This window comes from Melospiza melodia, unplaced genomic scaffold, assembly GCF_035770615.1.
Source record: "Melospiza melodia melodia isolate bMelMel2 unplaced genomic scaffold, bMelMel2.pri scaffold_18, whole genome shotgun sequence".
Taxonomy (NCBI): Eukaryota; Metazoa; Chordata; class Aves; order Passeriformes; family Passerellidae; genus Melospiza; species Melospiza melodia.
The window spans coordinates 3,015,913-3,036,473 of record NW_026948525.1 but is presented as its reverse complement, the minus strand read 5'-3'; the positions used below and the strand labels follow the sequence as shown (position 1 = coordinate 3,036,473).

The following is a 20,561-nucleotide window of genomic DNA, read 5'->3' as shown; positions in this document are numbered from 1 at the left end:
CTCCACTCGCTTCTCCGCGGGGCACTTCTCTCCCTGCCCCCACAGACCGCTGCAGCCGGCACCTCAGGCCTAACTCAGCTGCTTCAAACACGGGTAGTACTCACCCCCTCCCCGCAATGTAGGGCACTCTGGATCTGTAGATTTACTCTCTTTTATACACCATACACTTATCACTTGCACGATTACAAACACAGTGCACTGACCACACAATGCACACATTAACCATACAGCAACACAATGTCCGGACATCACACACACACACACAAACAAAACACACAGGCTCAGCAGTTCTGCTCCATCAGAACAATGAACCCCGTCTCTAATACAGCTGCACCATCAGCTGAACCCAGACATCTCTGGGTGGTTTACTCCCTTGCTCTCCTTTCCCTCCCCCGGGGGCCCCTCAGTACATACCGTATCTTCCTCCGCAGGCCAGCAGGTCCTTGTCTGTCCTCGCAGGTGGCAAGTTGAGACGAGCAGAGCCCCACCAGGAAAAAATCCTAGGGTGCGCCTTGGAGGTCCGTCTTTCCCCCCTGCCCCTCTGGGGACAGAGAACTCCTGGCTTGCTCACCATAATGTTTTGCAGAGAAAAGAAGAAACATCACAACTTTGTGTAAATGTTGTAAAACTTGGTATGTTTCTTACAGCGCTGGACGCATGCGGAGATTGCTCTCCTAAAAAAAGGCATGTGTACCTCTGAGAACTTCAGATTTCCTTTTATCTCCCCTTCCAAATACATATGCATACAGTTTCACAATAGGTTCATACAGATTCATTCCGTGTGACATTTATTGCCAGTTCCTCTTTATCAAAAGAATTTCTAGGTCAGGGCAGATCGACCTTGTGGCCATTTCTGGTTATTTTTCTCTGTCTCCTCACTATCTCTGTCCCGCAGTTTTTCCCTTCAGCTTTGGTCTTACAGACTTTTTACCTCTCCTAGACACTTCACCTAATTCAAAATGAATTTTTACTCTGCCTCATTGGGCTAGCCTCGTGCTCCTGGTTTTAACCCCCTGGGCCTTCATGGGCCCATCCCTGGGGTGGGACTGCCAGTTGTTTACCCAATCAGAGTCAGGGTAGCACCAGCTTCTAGTGTGTGATTGATTGACAGCTGGGCCAATCAGAGCTGGGTTAGCACAGCCCCTACTGTGTGATTGACAGCTCTGCCAGGCCAGGGCTGGGGCAGGGCTCTGTCCCACCACAAACCAAGTCCTGACTCAGCCCTGGCCCCACACAGGCATTACGAGCATCCCAAGGTGTCTTGGGACATCGATCTCATCCAGCCTCTGACAGCGACCACGGTGGCACTACAGAACATCATGGAACCATGGGTCAGTTGTGACAATGGAGATCCGAAGAAACTATGGTGAGACTGTGGAATCCGGGAATCATGGAATCAAGGAGACCATTTTGCAACTCAGAGCCTCTATGGAAGCAAGGGTCAGTGATCGACCTGTGATGTCCATATAAACAAGGAGCCCTTGTAACACAGTGGGGTGGCATGGAGACAAGAGACTCCTGTGGCTCTGTTGGGACTCATGAAACCAAGAAGCCATTGTGACATTGCAAGACTTCATGGAATTGAGACCATTGTGACAGTATGGGGCTCCATGAAATCAAAGGAACATGGAACAGGTCTGTCTGGATTGGCCTCCTAGGGGCTATCAGGGCCCACTGAATTTGACATGTCAAGATCCACTTCCCCTCTGACTGTGAAGCACTGGAGCTCTGTACATTTATTCCTATGGAAAAGAACTGTTTTTCTTGTCCAGTCACCCATGGCCAAAATTGGGATTCTGCGCCTAAAATTCTCTATATCCAAGGGTTACTCCCGGACAAAATCTGCCCATACAGTCAAGTCTGGCTTGACTTGGCCTCTGGTGGCTGCCTCTCATCTGCCCCTGCACCACTGGGGCTCACTTGTTTCCTTTCTATGGAGACCATTGTGACACTGCAGAACATTGTGGAACCAATGGGCCATGGTGACACTGCAGGCCCTTGTGGAACCTGTTACACTGTAGGAACTTGTGGAACCAGGGAAACATTGTGACACTGCAGGGTACCATGGATGCAAGGGGCCACTGTGACACTGTGGCGCATCATGGAACCAAGGACATCTTTGTGGGTCTGTTGGGCTGCATGGTCCCAAGAGGCCAGTGTGAAGGAGCAGGGCTTTGTGGAACCAAGAGGGCATTGCTGCATTCCAGGGCCTCGTGGAGCCAAAGGGCTGTTGTGATCCTGCAGGGCACCATGGATCCATGGAGAGCATTGTGGCATTGCAAGGCCCCATGGAATCATGGAGACAATTGTGACACTGTGAGGCCCCACGGAACCAAAGGGCCATTGTGAACCTGCAGGGCCTCATGGAAGTAAGGGGGCGATTGTGACAATATGGGAACTTGTGGTAACAAGGGGATCATTGTTGCACTACTGGGCTCCAATGGAACCAAGGGGCCATTGGACACAGCAAGGCTTCATGGAACCAATAGGCCATTATGACACTATGGGCCTTGTGGAACCATGGAGACCATTAAGATCCTTAAGGACTTGTGTAATCAAGGGGCCATTATGACACCAGAGGGCATCATGGAAGCAAGAGAACCATTGTGACACTGCAGAGCCCTGTGGAAGCAAGAGAACATGAAATAGATGTGGCAGCCTTGGCCTCCCAGGGGTCATCTGACAGGTCTGTTTGACCTTGGAATATGGAAGGCCACTCCCATCTGCCAATGAAACACCGGGGTTTTGGGCTTTTCTTTTTCTGGAAAAGAACTGTCCGTTTTTTCCATGCATCCATGGCCAAAATCAGGATTCCACCTCCCAATGTTTGTGTATCCAAGGATTGCTCCTAAACGAAAGCTACAGGACAGACAAGTCTGGTTTGTCTTTCACTCCTGAGGGGCAGCATTCACCTGTTTTCCAAACACTTGAAAGGAATCTGTGCTTTTCTTTTTGTGAAAAAAAAAAACAACTCTTCTCCAGGCACAAATGTTTTAAATTAGACTCCACATTAATAATTTTGAATATCCAAGAGTTGCTGCAAGCAAACTTGCCAAGACAGGAAGGTCAGGCTTGCCTTGGCCTCTGGTGGCTGCCGTTCATCAGCTCCTGAAACATGGAGGTTTCCTCCGTGGTTTCCTTCCTATGGAGACCAATGTGACTTTTGGGAGCCTTGTGAAATGAAGGGGCCATTGTGGCACCACAGAGCACTATGGATACAAGGGACCAATGTGACACTGTGGAGCCTCATGGAACCAAGGACATCATTGTGGCTCTGTTGGGCTGCATGGTCACAAGGAGCCAGTGCAAACAAGCGGTACGGTAGTTAGGCCAGCTGTAACTCAGAGTCAGCCAGATTTTACCCCAAAAGAATTGGGCATGAGTTTCAAGCCCTAGGAATCATTTGTTTAACTTAAGGTGAGCTTGAGAGTTCCCCCATAAGCCTTTAGTGTTGTTATGCTAAGTTTTCCAAATTCTATTCCCCTATTGGTTACTTGTTTCCCTTATGGAGTTATTGTTCTAGAGTGTTCTACCTCCAAGCATACATGTTTTTGCTTCCTCTTAGTCTTGGATCTTTGGATCCTGCCCCTCATACTGTTCTCAATTTCTCCATTTTTATTGTTTTTCACCCTGTTAATAAAGTTCCTTTTAAACAACTCCATTGATCCTGTTCCTTTTCCTTTTTGCCACCCTCGCCCTGAAGTCAGGAGAACTGGAGAGATTTGTTGCAGCCACCTTCATTGTGACAATTGGCATCCGAACAGGGACCATGACATTCAGGGCTCCTTGTGTCAGTCATGTCAGTTGGAGGTTAGCTGATGGATAGGCCAGTGCTTGCGGGATTTTGGATTGTGCCGGGCCCGGCGGATTCATCGTTTCTTCAAGGGACCTTGGCCAGGATCAGCAGGGACAATGAAGGTTTCACCTGCATAGGATTGCAGGTGGGTTTGGGGAAATGCAAGACATTTATTGCCCATTTTGTCACTTCATTTTTACAAGATACACCCACATCCCATTATTGATTTGAGGTGTTCTGGTGGCTCTTCCCCATAAGGGAAAGAAAAGGAAAAATGGGAAGCCAGATGTCCAAAGTAGAAAGGAGCATATATGGATCCTTTCATTCTCACTGATAATGACATCATATTTTCAAAGAATGAATTAAAATCAATCATGAGGTGGATGTTTAAAAGTTTTCCAGATGCCTCTGCTGACGAAATCCATACCACTGAATTTTGGGACTCAGTGGGAGTTAAACTGTACAATCTTTCAATCAAGAAGGACCCCATTGCACCCCCCATGCTCCCCATTTTCCACACCAAATTTGAGACCCTTTACCAGCAAGAAATATGTTGAAAACTCAATACATTGGTCACTCCTAAAGTGGGACCTCCCCTCAAACCTGCCCTTCTCAGACCTTTTATGATGGTCCAAGATGGCAATGGCCAGGCAGTCTTGGAGCATCATGCCCTGGAGAGTCAAGATGGAAGGAGCCTGAATGTGACTTGGGAGCCCGACCATTCTCCCTCCATCTTGGCTCCTCCACTTCCTGCTACCACAACCTTCTCTTCCACCCTGAACAAATCTCCAGACTCCACCCCCACAACTGCGGGTCATGTCCCCACTGTCAATCATTCCATCTTCACCCTGGGACATGCCTCCAGAACTCCACCCCAGAAGTCCACCATCCTAAATCAAGGCCTGGAATACCTGACAAAATGGCAGTGCCCCTTGCCTCACTGTCCAGCAACAATATAACACCCATGGTCAAAGATACTAAGCCCAACTGTCACACTATTTCTAATCAAAAAGTTTCTGCTCCAAGTTATTCTTCCTCTCCAGAAGACAGTTTGGATTCCCCAGAGACACCTTGCCCCTCAACCCCAGAAGATCCCTGGGAAAGAATCCAGCAAGAAGCAGTTAAGGAAGGAGACTGGCCAATAGTCTCAAAACTCCCTTTGCCCCCATATGTTATGAAAGAAGGCGGCAGAATCCCAGCTATCAGCCATTGGTTTGAGGGGAAATCAAGGATCTGTGTAGGGCAGCTAAAGACCATAGGAGGGACTTACCTTGTTTTAATGGCCTAATGAGGCCCATGTTTACAGCACATGTCTTAACTCCCTATGATTTAAAATATATTATGACCATGCTGTTGTCACCTACAGAATACACCCTGTGGGAAGTGGGATGGAAGTGTTTACTAAATCAATTAATAGTGACTATGCTAATAATGAGGCAAGAGCGGAATCAACTATCTAGCTGGAGAAGGACAACACAGCCTACCAGATGACCAAGCAGCAGGTATCCCTAGAGAAGTGTTGGATGATATCAAAGAGATGGCTTTGCAAGCTTTAATCCAGGTATTGGATGGTAGCATCCCCAGTGTGGACTTCCTTGGGTGGCTGCAGCTAAAGCTTTAGGACAATCAGACCATCTTGGGTGCCTGTTAAGTAAGCAAACCAATGCTACCTCCCGCACATTGAGTGTCCTGCTCTCAGACATAGAGACCATCAGACATGCCACCTTGCAGAACAGTGACAGAGTTTTTACTCTGGGCACAGGGGCATGGCTGTGTAGACTCTGAGGGTATCTGTTGCATGAACCTCTCCATCCACAGCGAGTCAATCCACAAGAGCATTCAGGTACTTGAAGGATTCAAGAAGCTTCAAGTGGAAAACAAAGACTGGTTCAATAAACTCTTCCAGTCAAAGGGACTAAAGGGTTGGATGCTGTCTAGCTAAAACAGGACTATTAGTTCTCTTAGTGGTTGTTGTTGCATTGTTAATTTTACCATGATTGTTTGAATGCTTTTAGAAAGTCTTACAAAATTCTTTCAATTCCATCTTTGTTGTAAAACAGAAAGGGGAAAGATACCCAACACAGGCTCCTCATGGACTCCTTGGAGGAGAGAATTGGAGGCCAGGATGGCACAAAAACCTCTCAGAGACTCAGTGAGGAAAGGAAAATCCTTAAAAGTACCTAAAAGTATTCTTAAATCCATAAAGTACCTTAAAAACCTTGAGTATCTCAAAGCATTAATAAGCCCTGCTAAGTTTCAGTACATAGCTCTCAAGGGACTCGTTAAAGCAGATAATTGGGGCCATGATTGCACAAACCTCTCACAGAGTCTGTATCAAAGGGGAAACACCAAGTACCTTCAAATAACTGAAGTACCTTGAAGCATAAATGAGACCACTGAGAGTTGTTACTGACAAAGACTCTCCAGGGACTAATTACAGCAGATAATTGGAGGCCATGATTGCACAAACCTCTCAGAGACTCCAAGGCAAAAGCAAAATGCGAAATCATTTCAAAAACCTGCACAGAGGCTCCTGGCACAGAGGCAGCTCCTGGCAAGGGCAGCGCTGCAGAGAGACAGCTCTGGCCAGGAGCAGCTCCTGTGCACAGCCCAGCAGGGCTGGGGCACTGCCTGCAGCCACCCCGGGCACAGCACAGGGGCACAGAGGGGTTAAACTCAGCCTGGGCTGGGAGCACAGAGCAGAGCTACCTCAGGGCTCACTAGAGCAGAAATCATCCCAGGTTTGAAACAGTCATTCCCTGGCTGTGGGAAGAGAAGCTGCAGTTCCTGCAGGGATCTCCTGGAGCTGGCACATCCCACAGCTTTGAGGACCTTTCAGGAGGACTCTCAGAGCTGCTCCAGGGCAGGGCTGTGGCCCTAGGGCAGGGCTGGCTTTCCCTGCTGCCCCAGCCCAGGCACAGCCCAAGGCAGCTCCTGTTGCCAGGCTCTGCTGCAGGGCTGAGCAGCCGGGGCTGCAGCCAGGGGTGCCCAGGGCTGTCCTGCAGAGCAGGGTCCTGCAGCCCAGGGCGCTGTGCTGGGCCAGGGACTCTGCTGCCTGCCAGGGAACGCTCTCAGCCAGCCCTGGCAGCTGCTCCCAGCGCTGGAGAGAAGCTGTGGGGGGAAGGAGCCAGCTGAGAGGGGCAGGGTGGGGCAGGGCTGCTCCCAGCTCCAGACCTGCCTGGGCACAGCTCCAGAGGACACTTCCCAAAGAAGGTAAGCCAGGGATTGCTGTAAAGTTCAGGAGCTTTCCTGAGAGTGTTTTCAATTTCCTACTTGTAGAAAGATGGGAACGTTGGGGTGGTGACAAAAAGTTTTTTGTACTTTTTACATTTTTATATATTCATAGCTCTCCAAATTACTATTATATAGTTACAATTCTATAATCCTTACTTAACTCTATTAAACTCTTAACGTTATTAAACCACTATTATATTCTTAAATAGCTTTAATCCTGAATTAAATCTAGTATGTTTCCTTACCTTTCTCTTAATAACCTGACTGTCTAAATATATTCCTAAAATGCTGTATAGTCCTATTCTTTTATATAATCCTGAAATACTATATAGTCTTCTAGGAACTGGACAGATAGGAGCATTTTGGGTTTTGAGAATGAGCAGAATATGAGCAGTCATAAAAAGTGAAGGCAAAGAAGCCTTTGGACCTACTCCAATGGGTTGGCCCAGGGATGTGTAACTAGGGAAACTGAATCTCCTTTTGGATGCTCCTGTTAAATATCCTAATTATCAACCTTAATAAATTGTTTAAATTAGGAGGTGGGTGTGCCCTTTCCCACTGGGACACCTGGAAGTTTCCAATAAGTGTCTGGCTTTTACTTTACTTTACTCTTCTAACACTGCTGCAAGGGTTTTTTTTTTTTTTTCTCTTTGGATTATAGACAACAGGGGGATGAGAGAAGCAGAACAGGAATTGTAATCCCAGAATCACAGAACATTCTGAGTTGAAAGGGACACACAGGATCATCAAAGGAATGTTTGAACATTTACACAGACTCCAGAACTGTGACTTAATCTGGCCAGTCTCTCTGCTGGGAGCCTCCGAAAGGCCCTCAGCCACTCCTCAGCCCTGGACAGCAGCAGCATCACCTCTGCAGGGCCCAGCAGGGCTCTCCTGAGCTGTCCTTGCCCAGCTGCACACAGAGCCTGCCCCAGCGTGGGCCCTGCACACAGGCAGGTTTCTGTAGGGCCCCGGCCAGGGCACACAGGCTGGGATGGGCTCTGTGAGCGCTGGCAGGGACAAGGCTCCTCTCAGGAGGGAATGTGCAGGCCCAGGGAGATGCTCAGGGAAGGAGAGGGGGCTGAAGAGAGCAGAGCTGGGGGCAGGATGATGGCATGGTTGGTGTGTGGGAGGTGCCAGGCACAGCTGGGCATGGGAACATTGTCCTGAGTGCCTGGCTGTCTCTGCCCTGCCCTCTCAGGCACAGCACCACAACATCTTCTCTTGGTTCTGCCCTGGCCTGATATTGTCACTGTTATCTGCTGCTCTCAGGGAGGCTCTGGCATTTGCAGCAGCTGAGTCAGGCACTGCCCTTGGCATTCCTGCCAGGCAGGGGTGTGTCAATGGGAATGGGGTGTCCAAGCTTCCCTGGCACCTGTGGGGCTGTGGGCAAAGCAGTCCATGGGAAAGGGGAATGAGCTGAGCCCTATCCCTGAGATCCCATCATGGGCACAGCCAGGGATCTCCTTGCTGTGCCCTTCCAAGCTCTGAGCTGCCCTCCGGCGTGCAAATCTGTGCCAGAGCCTCTGGGAGTTCCCTGAATGTCCCACGGGGAAGGGCAGAGCTGCCACAGCTGAGGAAATGCTGCTGGGTTTGCCAAGGGAGCCGTGAGTGTCCTTGGCACAAGGGGGTTCTGAGACCTTGCCCAGAGACCTTGAGAGAAGGTGAGACATTCAGGGATCCCTCTGCTCTGGGCAGGGACTGGTTTATCCCAGGCTGACCCAGGAGTGTGACTGTGCTCTGGTTGCAGCCAAAGGTGCAAAGCCAGGGCAGCTGGGAACAAGAACATACAGCCCCTCACCTTCCCTCAGCCGCAGGGAATCCTTTGCCTCTCTCATCTCTCAGTGGCAAACTCTGAGTGCAGCAGGAATGCTGGGGATTTCTGACCTCAGAGAGCCAGGAATGATCTGTGGGTAGGAAAAAAGTCCTTAAAACAGCTCCTGTAATCCATGTCCTAAAAACCTAGGAGTGCAGATGCTACCAAGCCTATCTCCATTCTGAGTGATTCCACTGAAAAATCCTGATTATCCAGGCTTGTCCCTCCGCCACATGGCCACAAACCCAGGGCAGTGGGGCAGGGATGGCTCCTTGAGGGCCCCCATGCACAGGCCTGGCTGCTCCTGGCACACTCAGCCAGCACAACTGGAGCTCAGGCAGGAACCTGGGTGAAGGATTTCCCAGAGCAGGAACAAGAGTGGGGGAGTCCCAGTGGGAAAGGCTACAGGGAATGGCCAAGGTTTGGCTCCAAGCAGCTTCTCCTGACTTGTCACTGTCCTTTCTCCATGAACAGGTCCCCATGTTCAGCCCCAGCAAATGTCCAACAGCAGCTCCATCAGGCACTTCCTCCTGCTGGCATTGGCAGACACGCGGCAGCTGCAGCTCCTGCACTTCTTCCTCTTGCTGGGCATCTCCCTGGCTGCCCTCCTGGGCAATGGCCTCATCATCAGTGCCGTAGCCTGCAGCCACCAGCTGCACACACCCATGTTCTTCTTCCTGCTCAACCTGGCCCTCAGCGACCTGGGCTCCATCTGCACCACTGTCCCCAAAGCCATGCACAATTCCTTCTGGGACACCAGAGACATCTCCTACATAGGATGTGCTGCTCAGCTCTTTCTTTTTTATTTCTTCATCTCAGCAGAGTTTTTCCTCCTGACTGTCATATGCTATGACCGCTATGTGTCCATCTGCAAACCCCTGCACTACGGGACCCTCCTGGGCAGCAGAGCTTGTGCCCACATGGCAGCAGCTGCCTGGGCCAGTGCCTTTCTCAATGCTCTGCTGCACACGTCCAATACATTTTCCCTGTCCCTGTGCCATGGCAATGCCCTGGGCCAGTTCTTCTGTGAAATCCCACAGATCCTCAAGCTCTCCTGCTCAAAATCTTATCTCAGGGAACTGGGGCTCATTGCAATTAGCGCCTGTTTGGTATTTGGTTGTTTTGTGTTCATTGTTTTCTCCTATGTGCAGATCTTCAGGGCTGTGCTGAGGATCCCCTCTGAGCAGGGACGGCACAAAGCCTTTTCCACCTGCCTCCCTCACCTGGCCGTGGTCTCCCTCTTTGTCAGCACTGGCATTTTTGCCTCCCTGAAGCCCCCCTCCATGTCCTCCCCATCCCTGGATGTGGCAGTGACAGTTCTGTACTCAGTGGTGCCTCCAGCCCTGAACCCTCTCATCTACAGCCTGAGGAACCAGGAGCTCAAGGCTGCAGTCTGGAGACTGATGACTAGACAATTTAAGAAACATTAAATTGCTGGACAGTTTCTGAAAATAATTTCTAATAAAAGTTGTCTTGATACTTCTTGTTGGTTTCATTTTGGAGCTTTTGTTTGGTTTTTTACCTTTTTTAATGTTGTCCCTAAATGAAAGCAATCAATTTTGCCATATCTCATTTTGTTTCTCCACACGTCCACTGTGACCTGTAGACTGTGTCAGTGAGGAGCTGTGCTCTTGATACCTTTAAATGAAAAAAAGGATTTCTTTCATATGAAGCTATCAAGAACATAGCTCCTCACTGCCACAGTCCAGCAAAGTTTTCTGTAGAGATGACCTTTTGTTTCCTTCTCTGGAGCTGCAGCAGCAATGTCTGTGTGCAGAGCTGGGGGCAGATCAGTGCTGGCACAGCAGCTGTGCCCAGCAGCAGCAGCACTTGGTGTTGCCAGTGCCGCTGCCATGGCCCTGCCCCGCTGCCCTGGTGGCCCTGGTGTTGCTTCAGGGCCTGAGTGCTCTCGGGGCCAGGCACAGCCCTGGGGGTGGCAGTGCCGGGGCTGCAGCAGGGACAGGCCATGGGCACTGCTGGGGCAGCGCTGACGCCTCAGCCCAGGCCCTGGGGGCTCCAGGCTCCTTGCCCAGGCTCTCTCAAGAACATGCCCAGGCCAATGCTCGGCACAGAAAAGCCCTGTGAGCAGCTCCAGGCTGGCTGTCGGCAGGCTGGGGGCAAACAGTATGGCTGGGCCTCTGCAAGGGCCCTGGGGCAGACGGGAAGGAGCAGCAGAGCAGGGGCTGATCCATCCCCAGTGCACTGGACAGCCCAGGGCAGCGTCCCAGAGCGTCCTCATGGAGAGAGATGCCAACAACTTCCCCCCTCTGCAGCCCTGGCCTCTCCCCCAGCTCACACAGGTGCCCCATCCTTGCAGGCACAGACACGGCAGCACTGGCTCAGCAGCCCCTGTTTGCATTGCACAGAGCAGGGGGAGCACCCCCATGCTGTTGCTGTGGGGACATGAACCTGAGGGAGCACAAATGCCATCAGTCCTTGGGGCCAGCAAGGGCTGGAGAACTTGAACAACTACCAGGGCCTTCACCCGCTCCTCACAGGACTTGTGCTCCAGACCCCTCATCAGCCTTATTGCCCTTCTCTTGACACCCTCCAGCCCTTCCATGTCCTTCCTAAATTGGATGGCCCAGAACTGGACACAGCACTCAAGGTGCTGCCCAACCAGTGCCCAGCACAGGAGAAGAATCCCTGCCCTGCTCCTGCTGGCCACACCATTCCTGATCCAGGCCTGGAGTCATTGGCCTTCTTGGCCACCCAGGCACATTGCTGCCTCATGTCCAGCCTGCTGTCCATCAGTCCCTGCAGGTCCCTTTCTGCCTGGCTGCTGTCCAGCCCCTCGGTCCCCAGTCTGTAGTGCTGCAGGGGTTGTTGTGGCCAAAGTGCAGGACCTGGCACTTGGTCTTGTTCAACGTCACCTTGTTGGATTTGGGCCCAGGATCCAGCCTGTTCAGGGCCCTGTGCAGAGCCCTCCTACCCTCCAGCAGATTAAACTTGCACCCAACTTGCTGTCAGCCCGGTTCCCCAGAGTGTCCTAATGGTCTCCATGATTCCATGAGGCCTCCCAGTGTCACAATGTCCCTTTGGTTCCATGGGACCCCTTGGTGTCACAAAGTCCCTTGGATCTTTGGCCCTGCAGTGTCACAATGGCCCTTGGTCCCCCCAGGCCCTGAAGTGTCACAGTGGATCCTTGGTTCCATGAATAACAGAATCACAGAATTTCTGGGTTGGAAGAGACCTTTAAGATCATCGAGTCCATCCCATGTTCTAACACCTCAATTAGATCATGGCACCAAGTGCCACATCCAGTCTTTTTTTAAACACATCGAGGGATGGTGACTCCACCACCTCCCTGGGTAGATGATTCCAGTATTACCACTCTTTGTGTGAAAAACTTCCTCCTGAATTCTAGCCTGTGTCTCCCTTGGTGCAGCTTGGGACTGTGTCCTCTTGTTCTATCTGTTGTTGCCTGGAGAAAGAGACTGACCCCCAGCTCACCACAGCCACCCTTCAGGAAGTTGAAGAGGGTGATAAGGTCGCCTCTGAGTCTCCTTTTCTCCAGGCTGAACAACCCCATCTCCCTCAGTCCTTATTCATACGGCTTGTGTTCTGATGCCGAATTTTGCCCCAAAAGGCGAGAATAACTGCTTAAGAGACTCAGCTTAAGTCAGATAAGCAGGAGGTATTTTATTGCGACGCGTCGGAGAAATCACAAAATGGATTTCTGAGTTTCCCGTAACAAAAGCAAGCTTTTATACAGTTTTGAATATAAGATTGCATCAGATCATATACATAATCATATCTTTGCATGAATATTCATATGGGGCGTGGTATAGGCGGAGCATGGGTGGGGACACCTCTTTTGAGGATCATCTTGGTGGTCGTTCCAGTTGCCTTCATCATGGGCTGGGGTCTCCTGATGAGTCTTCCTCCTTAAACTTTTGAACTCCTTTCCTAATTTGGTCAATTCCCGATGTACTTGGCTTGGTCCCTATGGCTTGGCAAAGCTCTTAGGGTCAGTTTGACATTGTTGGCTCTGAACATGCTTAGCCCATCTTGGCTCTGAACATGCTTAGCCCATCAGTTCCCCTATACCTATCTCTCTTTCCTGTCATTGTGTTTCATACTTTAGCTGATTTATTGCTTTATGTGTTTCCTAATGCTATGCTTTCTTCAAATGCCTCACATTCTATGTTTTAACTCATTATTTCTTGAAGTCTATCTGTTTTGGGTCTTCATTCCCCCCTTTTTCTTATAACTTACGAATTCTTTTGTCAAATTTTAATCTTATAGGGCGTTGACACACTTGTACCATAGCCCAAGTTTTAAACTTTTTAGCCATTCATCGATTCTTAGCTCTTTTTTTTTTTTTCTTCAACTTGTGGACTCCTCCTCGAATGTCCCTAATCTTGCTGTGAATCAAAACAGAATGATCAGAGAGACTCATGCAACACGTTCCCATGCAGCACATTTTTCGAACTCTTCACAATCATGGCCTTGCGCTAAAGCAAAAGTCTATAGCCACCCTATTCTGTAATACGGCATGATTAACACTTTGTACACCTGTAATTAATAAGTCTAAAACTTCTGTCGTTTTATTTGGCCCATTTTTGGCCCAACATCCCAATTGTTTAGCTCACTAGCAATAATACAACAGCAGCAATGAAATGCATCTCGTGTAGCTTTCACTTCTTTTTTCCCTTCTTTCTTTTGAGTTTTGCTGTTCCCCACTTTCCTACCCTCAATCTCTGAAGGTTCTCGATGCACTGATCTAATGCTTGGTCAGGATCTCTTTCAAACGGCTTTACCACAGATGTTTGGGTCAGTGGGACTTGTTGTTTACACCAGGCAGCTACAATGTGAGAATTTCTCCTTATTTCTAGTCCCTTTAGTTCGTGATTCAAACACTACCTCACAAAAGCAGTAATTATTTGTTCTGCACTCTCATACAAATTAAGTCCCTCTCTTCCTGGCAAACCTGTAAATTTACTTAACACTCTAATCTAGCTATGTTCTCTTGCTCATTGGCCACGACACCTCTAACACTAAATTTGCCACACAAGTGCCTGATCATACCAGTAAGTATATCCGCACCCAGCACACTTTAGAGCAACCCAAGCACAGCAAAACATATTACTACAAGCACAACAGGCTGTACTATTCAGTGGTTTGGATTCATCAAATTGCGTGGTAAGAACTCAGTTTATCCAATCTTGTGGTGGGTTTGTTAGGGCTCTGGCAGCTGGTTCACTATATTGCGCGAGACGCTGGAGGTCCTGCTGTATATTAAAGAAAAGCTTTCTCAGCAGTCGTCGTCCTTCATCTCTTGCTGTTATTCTACCCCACTACCCGACATCCCAGATACGTAAGGCTTCACCCATTTAGCAGGTATCCAGAGAGTCCCTCGAGAACTCAATGATCAGAGTTGTAAAGGTTTGAGGTGGAGTCAGAATTATGATGTCTGCTCCTCTTGTTTGTTCTCCAGAGCTTTCTTGACCCGTGAGAGTGGATCCACGTGGGTCGCTCCTTGATCCGAACCGCAGTGAAGGTAATCAGCAACACTTGGAAAGGTTCTTCCCACTTCTCTTGTAGGGGTTCTCTTAAAAGATTCTTAACATACCCAATCACTGGGATTAAACGGATGCAATTTGCAATCAGGTTGTTTGGGTTGGTGCTCTATCATCACAGTAGCATTTTTATCAAACTGTTTCTTCACCGTAATTACATAATCGTAAATGTATTGATTACTGATTTGGTCTATGGCGTCCTCATTTACAACTTGCATAGCATAAGGTCTACCATACAAAATTTCAAATGGGCTTAACTTTTCTTTTGATCTTGGTTTGACTCTTATCCGAAGAAATGCTCTTCGGTACCCCAAACCGTGGAATAATTTCATTCAACAGTACTTTAGTTACTTCTCTTTCCTTATTTGTCTTACAAGGGAATGCTTCAGGCCACTCAGAAAATGTATCAGTTAATACCAACAAATACCGAAACCCCCCTTTTCTTGGGAGTTCAGAAAAATCAATTTGCCATACTTCACCTGGGAATTTACCTCGATTTATGACTCCTTGGTGTACCTTGGTTCTCGTATTCGGGTTGTTTTTCAGACATCGCTCACACTGGGATGTAACGTGTTTTATAGTAGTAAATAATTTTGGTCCTGCTATCCTGGTTTGCAAATATTGGTAAAGCGGATCTAGACCTCAGTGGGCCTTCTCATGTTCTGCTTTTACAAACTGCCACATCACATTTCCTGGTACTACTAACTGTCCTGTTTCTAATTGACTCCAACTTTTTTCTAATATTTTGCCCTTATTTCTTTGAATCTATCTATGATCTGATTCCTGGTAATCTGGCTGAATATTGGTACCCAGCTCTCCTGGTATTAGGGCCACTATTTCCACTTCCTTAGTTCTTGTGGCAGCCAATTTAGTTTCCGTATCTGCCTTCCTGTTCTCTATTTCTGGAATAGTGTCACTTTTCACATGTCCCTTACAATGCATTATGGCCACTTGTGCTGGGAGTTGGACCGCCTCTAGCAATCGCAGAATCTCTTCTGCATGTTTGACTGTTTTTTCCTTGTGTAGTCAATAGTCCTCTTTCTTCCCAGATGGCCCCATGAGCATGTACAACGGAGAAAGCATATTTAGAGTCTGTCCATATATTAATTTGCATGTTTTCTGCCAATTCCAGGGCTCGAGTCAGAGCTATCAGCTCTGCCTTTTGGGCTGAAGTCCCTGCAGGCAAGGGGTTTGACTCAATTACCCTTTCTGTAGTAGTGACTGCATAGCCAGCCATTCTTACTCCTTGCTTCACGAAGCTGCTGCCATCTGAGAACCAGTTGTCCGCATCTTCGAGCAGTTCTTCTTTGAGATCTGGGCGACTGGAGTAGACGGCTTCAATTGTTTCCAGGCAGTCGTGTTCGATGGGTTCTGCTGGGGCTCTCTCTTCTAGAAATGAAGCTGGATTCACAATGTTAGTTACCTGAATGGTTACGTCATGTGATTCAGCCAAGATGGCCTGGTATTTTAGGAATCTGGAAGGCGACAACCAATGGTTGCCTTTCTGTTCCAGCACAGCCGACACAGTGTGAGGTACTAACACAGTCATCTTTTGGCCCAGCGTGAGCTTCCTGGCCTCTTCTATGTTAATTATCACTGCAGCCACTGCCCTCAGGCAGCCTGGCCATCCTTTACTTACTTCGTCCAATCGCTTGGAGAAGTAGGCCACAGCTCTCTTGTGCGTTCCCAACTGCTGTGCTAGGACTCCTAGGGCCATCCCTTGTCGTTCATGGGAGAACAGCCAGAATGGTTTTGATACATCTGGGAGACCTAAGGCCGGTGCTCTCATTAGCTCCAGCTTCAACTTCTTGAAGGCCCCTTCTGCCTCAGGAGTCCAAACTAGAACGTCCTTAGTTTCCTTCAACAAATCGTACAGTGGTTTAGCGAGTATCCCGTACTGGTAGATCCATAGCCGACACCAACCTGTCATCCCCAGAAAGGTGCGCAGATCTCTCACTGTCTCTGGTTTAGGCATCTGACAGATGGCCTCTTTTCTAGCTGCTCCCAGGGATCGCTGTCCTCTGGAGACTTCGTATCCCAGGTACACCACTTCTTTTTGCACCAGCTGTGCTTTCTGTTGAGAGACTCAATATCCACTTAAACCCAGAAAATTTAACAAGGAAATAGTCCATTCAATGCATTCTTCCTCTGTCACTGTTGCTATTAGGAGGTCGTCTACGTATTGCAGGAGGGTGCCATCTCCCAGCGGCCTTTCCCATTGTTCTAATTCTTCGGCTAACTGATTCCCAAAAATCGTGGGAGAATTGCTCCATCCGGATGTAATGTCTTGGTTATTTCGTTTGCTGCTCTCAGATCCTAACCTAGTCTATAAGCTCCATTAGGTTTCTTTACTGGCAGGATTGGTGTATTAAAATCCGATTCACACTCTATCAATTCCCTTTCTATCTTCTAACCTCAGTGGGTATTGTTTCCTAACTACCGGCCTCGCTCCAGGCATAAGTTCAATAATGATAGGTGTGGCTTGTTTTGATTTTCCAGGTATATCAGTAGCCCATACTAATGGGTATGCCTCGCTCAGGATTTGCTCAAAATTGTGACTTTTAGGCTTCGGTTCTATACAGCTGATTGTTAGGCTTAGGGCTGTAATCAGTTGCTCTTCACTTACTTGAAATCCCAATTTGTCTTTGTTGAATTTTATCATGGCTCCCAAGTTCTCCAATAGGTCTCTTCCCAATAAGGGCTTTGGTGAATTTGGTAAATATAAGAATTAATGAATTCCCATTTGTTTCCCAATATTGTATTTAATGGGTTTTAAAAGTAAGGCTTTTCTGGTTGGCCTGTTGCTCCCACAAATTGTACAAATTGATCACTTTTAGGTACCAATTCCTGATTTAAAACCGAAAGAGTTGCTCCTGTATTAATCAAAAGTACTGTTTGAACTGTGCTTTTAACCCACTGAGTTAATTGATCTACTATAATTAACAAATATTTCCATCGACTTACTTTACAAATTCAACCTGGATCTTTGGAAATAGCCATTAGGCTGTTTTGCATCCTCCAGAGGGAGGGCTTTAAACACCTTCTTTTTTTTTACCTTTTAACAGGTGAGACATGCCTGAGTAATTTGCTTTTGAATTTCAAATATCCTCATACATCCAAAAAAAAATTTTTTAAAAGTGACCACAAAAGGCTTTTGCTTCCCAGTATGTCCGTCTATACAAGTTATCTAAGATCTAATGTGCCACTGGTTTTGGCATCATAATTCTATCATCAGGAAAAACTCCTTATTCTACTAGCGGAAGGGAAAGAGTCTCCTGCTGAATTTCTATATTTTTGTAAGGTCATAATTTCAGTATCTTCCTTTCTTAAGGTCGCTCTTTTTGCTTCTTTACCAGCCAAATTATTTCTCTGACTCTAATATCCCTCCCCCTCTGGTGTTCCTTTATATGAACTATCCCCTCCCCTATATTAACCCCTTCCTTTGAGTGTTTATAAGTCCCCTTTCCTTCCAAATTTCTCTAAAAGTATGTACTATACTAAAAGCATATTTGGAGTCTGTATAAATAGTCCCTTCTTGCCCTTTTAAAATCCACAAGCTTGCTCTGACCAGGAGGGACTAAAGGGACCGGACTCCTTCGCTCTAAACTTTTCCACTTCACCTGAATGCCAACCCATGTCATTAATTTCTAGATCATCTTCTTTAGGTGAAGAATAAATTTCAAGTTTTCCTTCACAGGGTTTTATCTGTAAATTTAGGGCTATTATTAGATCTCTGCCTAACATATTCTCCTCGGCCTCTGGTATCAACAATAAATCATTTACTCCAAATTTGTCATTTGTCTCAATTTTCACCCCTTTTATTATAGGAACAGGGAAAGCTTCTCCTGTAATTCCGATTACTGAAACTTGCTCACCACTCACTTCACATCCCTGGGGTAATTTTGTCACTATTGACCGAGAAACTCCTGTATTTACTAAAAATACAAATTCTTCACTCTGAGGACCTACTCTTAGCTTTATTATCAAGGGCTCTTCTAGGTGTAATTCGATCTTCTTCGTTAGACAAAACCCTTGCCCTTTCTGACTCTCCTGAGAAGTTTTCTCATCTTGCTGTTTCTTTTTGCAATTTCTTTGCAGGTGCCCCTTTTTATGACAATAAAAACAGGTAGGTCCCGCACCCTTCTTTTTCTCATTTCTACTACATGCATCACAGCAACGTTCCTTGGGCTTTGGACCCTTCTTATCCCTTTCCAGGGCTAGTATTAGGGGATCTTGAGGGGCTACATTAATTTCGCATTCTTTTTGCCACTCAGGTTTATTCCTTAGGGTGAAGAACATGTCTGCGTACATTATCTCATCCCATTTATTGAGCCGGCGGAGGAGGAGTATTAGTTGCAAAATAGTGTTATAATTAGTTGTTCCCTCTGGTGGCCATTTCTCATTGTCATCTAACTTGTACAATGGCCACCACTGTGTACAATATTTAAGGAGTGTCTTTTTACTTTTGTTTCCCCCCGGGATCCCTCCCAAGTCCTTCCAGTGCTTTAGGATACATCCTAAGGGGGTTTTCATATTTACGTCCTTACTCTGTTGGCCTCCCATTGCTATTCCCTGTGTCTGTCTAACCAGATCAGCCTCTTTCTCGCATGTACTGTATACCAATTTATTTTAACGCTTCATACACACAATTTCCAATTGCTTTGTCCTTTTCTGACCTGGCTGCGTCTCATTCACTCTCACCCATACCCACACACCATTATGAAATAGTTCCTACCTTATAGTCTATATCAGAACAGGCTTGTTTTACCAGGTTTGATCACGAGGGGTTTCCTACAGACCGTGAGATACCGGTTTGCCAGATTCATGCAATCGCAACTGTAGACAGTATAACAATTGCAGGGGGTGACAAATTTCTTCCCGGGCGTCTATCAACTTATTCCCTTCTAAAAGATTACAGAGAGAGAGCGACAAGATATTTCCTGTAAGATTTTGCAACAGACACATAGAACAGACACAAGAAGATCTCCGGCTGACAGACCTCTCAGAGAGCAATCTTAGTTCTTGATCCTTAAAACACAATGCACAATGTTTAAAACAGTTCCCACACAGTAAAAACAGATCGAAGATACCAAGATAAACAAATACTCCCTCCAGCAGGACTTTAACCTGCGTTTTCTCTTCCTCCTATTTTTTTTTTTTTTTTTTTTTTCCTCACCAAACCAATGCTGGGATTTTAACCCTGGCAAAACCAATGCTAGCAAACCAATGCTAGCAAACCAATGCTAGCAAACCAATGCTAGGACTTCAACCCAGCTGGGATTCTTTACCGGGGCGTCCCCCAGCTTTCCCTTTGGGCGGTCACGTCTGACCCCCGTTTCCCAACAAAGCGCTTTATTCCAAAACCAATAAAGAATTGAAATACCTCTTAATTGGAGCAGGAGATGCAGGGTACTCTTCGTCCACTGAAAGCACTGGTCCGGGGGGGGGAGTCTCTTCTGACAAAAGTTAGTCAGGGGCGCCAGAGGGTCCCGACCCCGGATCTGGCTCGGGGAGGACCCCTCAAGGCCTGGATCTCCTGTCTGGTCCCATCTGGGGTGCCGGAAAATGATGCCGAATTTTGCCCCAAAAGGCGAGAATAACTGCTTAAGAGACCCAGTCTAAGTCAGATAAGCAGGAGGTATTTTATTACGACGCGTCGGAGAAATCACAAAATGGATTTCTGAATTATGTACAGCAAAAGCGGGTTTTTTATACAATTTTAAACAGGGATTACATCATTTATTACATGCATATTCATAGGCAGGCGGGGGTCTTCCATGAATTCCTGGTCTTCCTTAAATTTTAAGCTTTTCCTAATTTGGACTTCTTCCTGTTATCTTTGGTATGTTTTTCCATGGCTTGGCTGAAGTTACTGTTGTACTTGGCTTGATCCTAACAGCTTGGCAGGTCACTTTAACTTATTGGCTTGATTCTAACGGCTTGGCAGGTCACTTTAACTTATTGGCTTCCACTTCTGTTTCTTCAAATATTCTAATTCCAGAGTTTCTTCTGTGAGTGTATTTTAGATTATTTATTAACGTATCTAGATATCTGATCAAAGTTCTTCCTAATAGTGTATTTTAGGTTATTTATTAACTTCTGCGATTCCCTTGATATACTTTTAAGTGTCTTTTAATTCTTTTATTTCTCAAAAACTATATTTCATTATAATAAATGGCTTCATGTGACAAGA

At 47.2% G+C, this 20,561-nt stretch overlaps 1 protein-coding gene across 1 annotated transcript; it reads left to right on the top strand.

Moving 5' to 3' along the window:
- Positions 1–9,739: 9,739 nt before the first annotated feature.
- LOC134433491 (olfactory receptor 14J1-like) lies at positions 9,740–10,325 on the top strand (the record flags this gene model as incomplete). Its single annotated transcript, XM_063182341.1, has 1 exon — positions 9,740–10,325. A coding segment is annotated over one exon (537 nt), but the record flags the coding sequence as incomplete, so codon positions are not given.
- Positions 10,326–20,561: the final 10,236 nt, after the last annotated feature.